The 4,633-nt window shown below is 39.0% G+C and overlaps 1 protein-coding gene across 1 annotated transcript in view; it reads right to left on the bottom strand.

The window, feature by feature from the left end:
• The window catches only part of LOC101860050 (zinc transporter 2), a gene marked incomplete in the record, with an annotated part of 19,573 nt that overhangs the window by 11,792 nt on the left and 3,148 nt on the right, over positions 1-4,633 (bottom strand). Inside the window, 1 exon segment of the mRNA XM_013088252.2 lies at positions 2,585-3,298. Within this exon segment, the coding sequence (XP_012943706.1) occupies positions 2,585-2,790 (206 nt within the window).

Here is a 4,633-nt window from a genome sequence, read left to right as displayed (position 1 = left end):
CTTTGTTTCTTCAAACCATATTTTCAATGCAATACTTGAATCCTCAACGTTGTTCATTAATCAAGGAAGTCCAATTTCAGTTGGATGTGAGCAAATGTTTCAAAGAAAATTACTACGTGAGTAGGGTGATAAAACAAACAATACACTCAAAATGCTGACAACGCTGCATATAATACTGTCCCCGTGGTTTTATGCACCCCGCATAATTTAGCAAAATTTGATCTTTTTTTTGCATAATTTCTCATTATTTTCCTTTATCACTCTTTGTTAAAATTAACAGAATCGCATAATTTCACATTTTTGGGCTCAGTTTGCATAATTTCATAAATTTTCTTGCATAAAACGACGGGGACATATAATATGACAATAGCCCCGGACTACAGAGATTTTCACGTGATACAAAAGACTTGGCAACCAACTGATCACCGACCATGTAGAAAGAGAGGACAAAATCTTACACTGGATTCATGAAAATGAGTTTGTTATTGAATCATCAAACACAAATTTGTTTTGTCCTATCTAACATGAATGTGTTATGACTCTTTGAACTGGTCGCTTTTAAGCACAAGGGGGCTATCCCTAAAAAGCTGTTTTGAGAAAATGGAAGGTAAAATTTTCGACCCTTGTTCAGTTTCTTTAAAAGACATGGAGAGTTTTCTCTGTAACCTAACAAATATACACGCCAATGAAACCAAACTTCTCCTATAGGTAGGGCAATGTCCACTTTGGTGTAGGTCAAGACTTCTGAAAAACTCCGAATTCTGGGTTAGCCCGCTTATTGTCCTTAAAAGGACTGATTAACTGATTGGGTAAACATTGAAACAACTACTTTTTGATCAACCGATTGACTGTATAATTACTGTCTGGTTCATTAAATTATTGTCTGACAGAGAGATCAAAAACATACGTTGGATTTTCAAAAAATAATTAAGTTCTAAATGACAGAAAGATTGACTTCTATAATAAAGTTTATCTTCGACCCGAGCTTACCCAAAAACAAGTTGAACAATTAAACATTACGGGAAAATAACAAACATACAAAGACGGACATTCGATCAAAGAAGTGGTATAAGTTGTCACATCAGAGCCGAAAAAAACAGTGTCGACATATTTCAATAAACAAATTACACAGTAGGACCTAAGAGCTGACTGACAGGTAGCCCTATCTGTCCCCGTCGTTTTATGCAAGAAAAATTCTGAAATTAGGCAAACTGAGCGCAAAAATGTAAAATTATGAGATTCTGTTAATTTTAACAAAGAATGATAAAGGAAAATACTTAAAAATTATGCAAAAAATGATCAAATTTTGCTAAATTATGCGGGGTGTATAAAACCACGGGGACAGTCCTATTGATTCCTTGATTAAGTAGCCTGCTTTCTGACTGATTAACTGATTGGGTAAACATTGAAACAGCTACTTTTTGATCAACCGATTGACTGTATAATTACTGTCTGGTTCATTAAATTATTGTTTTTCTTAAAATGTATTTCTGATGTACTAATTAACAATTTGACTGAAAAATTAATTTCCGACTTACTGTTTACCTGAGCAATCACTTTCTGATTTACTGATTGATTGGTGATATCAATTACTTTCTGATTAAGTAAATAAGTGGCTGATTTAAAGATTGACTATGAATCAAAGAACATCTTCCTTATTGACTGGCCAACTACTTGATAAAACAACACTCTCTCACTAACAGAAAAACAGTGTGATCGATATATCATTTGATCAATCGATACATAGTCAATGTGCTATTATTAAGGTAACTCATCCTCAGACTTTAGTTTTTAGTTTTAGTAAGGTTTTACGGCGCTCGCAACTGCATACGGTCATATGAGCGCCAAGAGACGGATGTCAACAGAGAAGTCCAAACGGGGAATCCGGCTTACTCTGCTCACCTCTCTAGCCTCAACATCACAAAGTAGGCTTCGACTATCACGGCACTCCGGAAACAGCAGTTCACAAGGGAGTGACAAACATACAAAAGAAGTAGAGGGAAAATGACGATAGTAAGGATGAGGAAAGAAAAAGCACATTATAAGCATGACATTGCTAAATCAACCCATTTACAATTCCACTGTGGATGAACATGTTTTGGGAATGGCCAAAAGACAACTTCAGTCAGTAGCATGATTCATTTTACTAAGCATTTGTATGAGCTCATTTCGTAACGATGTGTAAGCGTGTGCATGTGGTAAGCAAGTGGATATGTATGTATGTGTGTATGTGTGTATGTGTTTGCGTGTGTGCGTATGTGTGTGAGTGTGCTCGTGTGTGTGTGTGTGCTCGTGTGTGTGCGTGTGCGTGCGTGCGTCCGTGCGTGCGTGAATGAATAATATTCGTAACACGCATTTATGAAAAGCGCCTTTTAAAGCTAAGTTTACACAGGCGCGAGTGGGCGCTATAGAAATGATCTTCATTATCATTATCATTAACATGATTATCATCATCATCATTATTATTATTATTATTATCATTATTAAATTACTATTATCATTATAATCATTATTATCATTATTATTATTATTATTATTATTATTAGCACTGTGGTCAGCATGATGACCAGTGCACGTGACGTACTCATCCTGGGTGAAGGAGTCCGAGGTCTGCAGGATGTACGTCACTTTCTTCTTGTCCTCGCTGACCCGTGTCTCCGTGGTGGCAAAGTGCTGGCTCCTCGGGCCACCATCCCCACCTCCTCGCGGCGGTTTCCTTCCTAATGGGTGGTGGTCAGTGTCTCTAAGCTGCAGCGCCTGACCGTCGGAATCGGATCCTTTCCCTTCCATCTCAGTTTTCAGGAGGCGTTTGGTGCGTAAATTTACTCACCAGTCGGCAACGCACAGGGTGATGATGACTACTCACTACTCACGTCTCTGTTGTGATGTGACGCAAGAACCGTGCCTTTGTGGGAATAAGTGTGACGTTTGTTGCCCGATAATGTCACTGTCCTCGTCCCAACACAGGATTTTGTCACACAAATATATATCAAAGTCAATGTTTGAACATTTCTGGCAGGGCGTCTGTCATGGAAAAAACCACTGCGACCAAGCAAGAGTCGTTTGTCACCAGAACAATCACTGATCCAACACTAAGTCCAAGGTTCTGACACAGAAATATTGTCACTGTCCTCGTTGCACTGGACTTTTGTCACCAAAAAAGTCACTGACTTGAACACTGGACTTTTGCCACGAAAATATTGTCTCAATGTCCAAAATCGGGATTTTTGTCACAGCAATAGCCAATGTCCGAACACGACACACTTCACCAAGGATATTTCCTAGTTCTGCTGGTTAACTGCAAGACACAGACACACAAATTAATGATACAATGTATTCCTCACACAATTTGGACGTCCAAATCTGACCACTGTGATGTCATTCACTGAATGACCTCGTAGACAACCACTGCCAGTCAGTAATGATGTGCGAGCAATGCTACACCAGAAAACTTAAGCCACTTTACTTAACAGTACATATATATTATATACTTACACACTATACAAGTCGCTCGAAATAGTAAGAAGGTCAGTGTGCGAATCAGCATTTGGTTACAGAAACTCGCAGCTATTCCCCACTAGCATGGTGTCCTTGAGGCATCATGGTAGAATCAGGCGCTCGTCAAAATAATGAAATCAAAGAGACAGGCATTTTTCCTTCAGTTTGGTAATTTTTTATTATATTTTTGGTTTTGGGCTCAACTCCTTTTATGTCCATTTAAAAAGCATTTCCTTGTGAATTTTACTGAAAAACGTGGATTAATGGCACACAATATGAAAACTTTCATTTTTCAAGGACTATCCAGCCAAAGAAGGTTCCAAACTGTGGTGGCCATTTTCTCGATAAGTTTTCCCTCTGAAACCATGCTACACTCACCTCCTTCAATCGCAAATATTTCCACTTCTATTCAAGTTAAAAGGGTGTTTTTTTTTCATCGAGAGCAAAGCAAATGAATTTATAAGCTTTCAGATGATACCAATAACAACTCCACATGCTCAAAAATTGACGAGCGCCTGGTTCCACTATGTCATAACGCCTTATAATAACATTACATATTAAGGTCACATCATACACCAATGGTGTCTGTATTGTAGCGGTGACGACGTGCTTTGCCGTCGCACGAACAAGACCTGAGTTCGATTCTCGTGTGGGGAGAATTTCATGGCTTTCTGCTGGGATGTCTTATACCTCTCAAACCAGGTGGGTCCTAGCAGGCAGGGTCATTTGTTTTGTTTTAGTAAGAGTTTTACGGCACTTGCAACACAATAAGGTCATACATGTGCCGAAGATTAGAGGAGGTGTTACAAGACAGTAACAAATACAAAAAAGAAGGAGGGGAGATAAAGACGATAGATGTTTGGTAAGAAAGAAGGAGCAGACCACACAAGAGCACCCACCAACCACCCGCAGGGTCAAAATAGCCGGCCTCCAATATTATCCGAATTGGGAGGGGGGGGGGCATTTGATATTACAATCGCAAAAATGTACTTTCTTTTTTGTCTTTTAAATAGTTCACATGCCCGAAGAGAACATTTAAAACAAGTTAAGAAGCGGGCTGCTTCGACCCTGCCTGTTTGCCAGGCTGAGTGAGATAAAACTACCTAGTCTCTCTCTCTCTCTCTCTCTCTCTCTC

This window comes from Aplysia californica, unplaced genomic scaffold, assembly GCF_000002075.1.
Source record: "Aplysia californica isolate F4 #8 unplaced genomic scaffold, AplCal3.0 scaffold00710, whole genome shotgun sequence".
Classification (NCBI taxonomy): domain Eukaryota; kingdom Metazoa; phylum Mollusca; class Gastropoda; order Aplysiida; family Aplysiidae; genus Aplysia; species Aplysia californica.
Note: the sequence above shows the minus strand (reverse complement) of the source record. Positions and strands in the feature narration are given on the sequence as shown.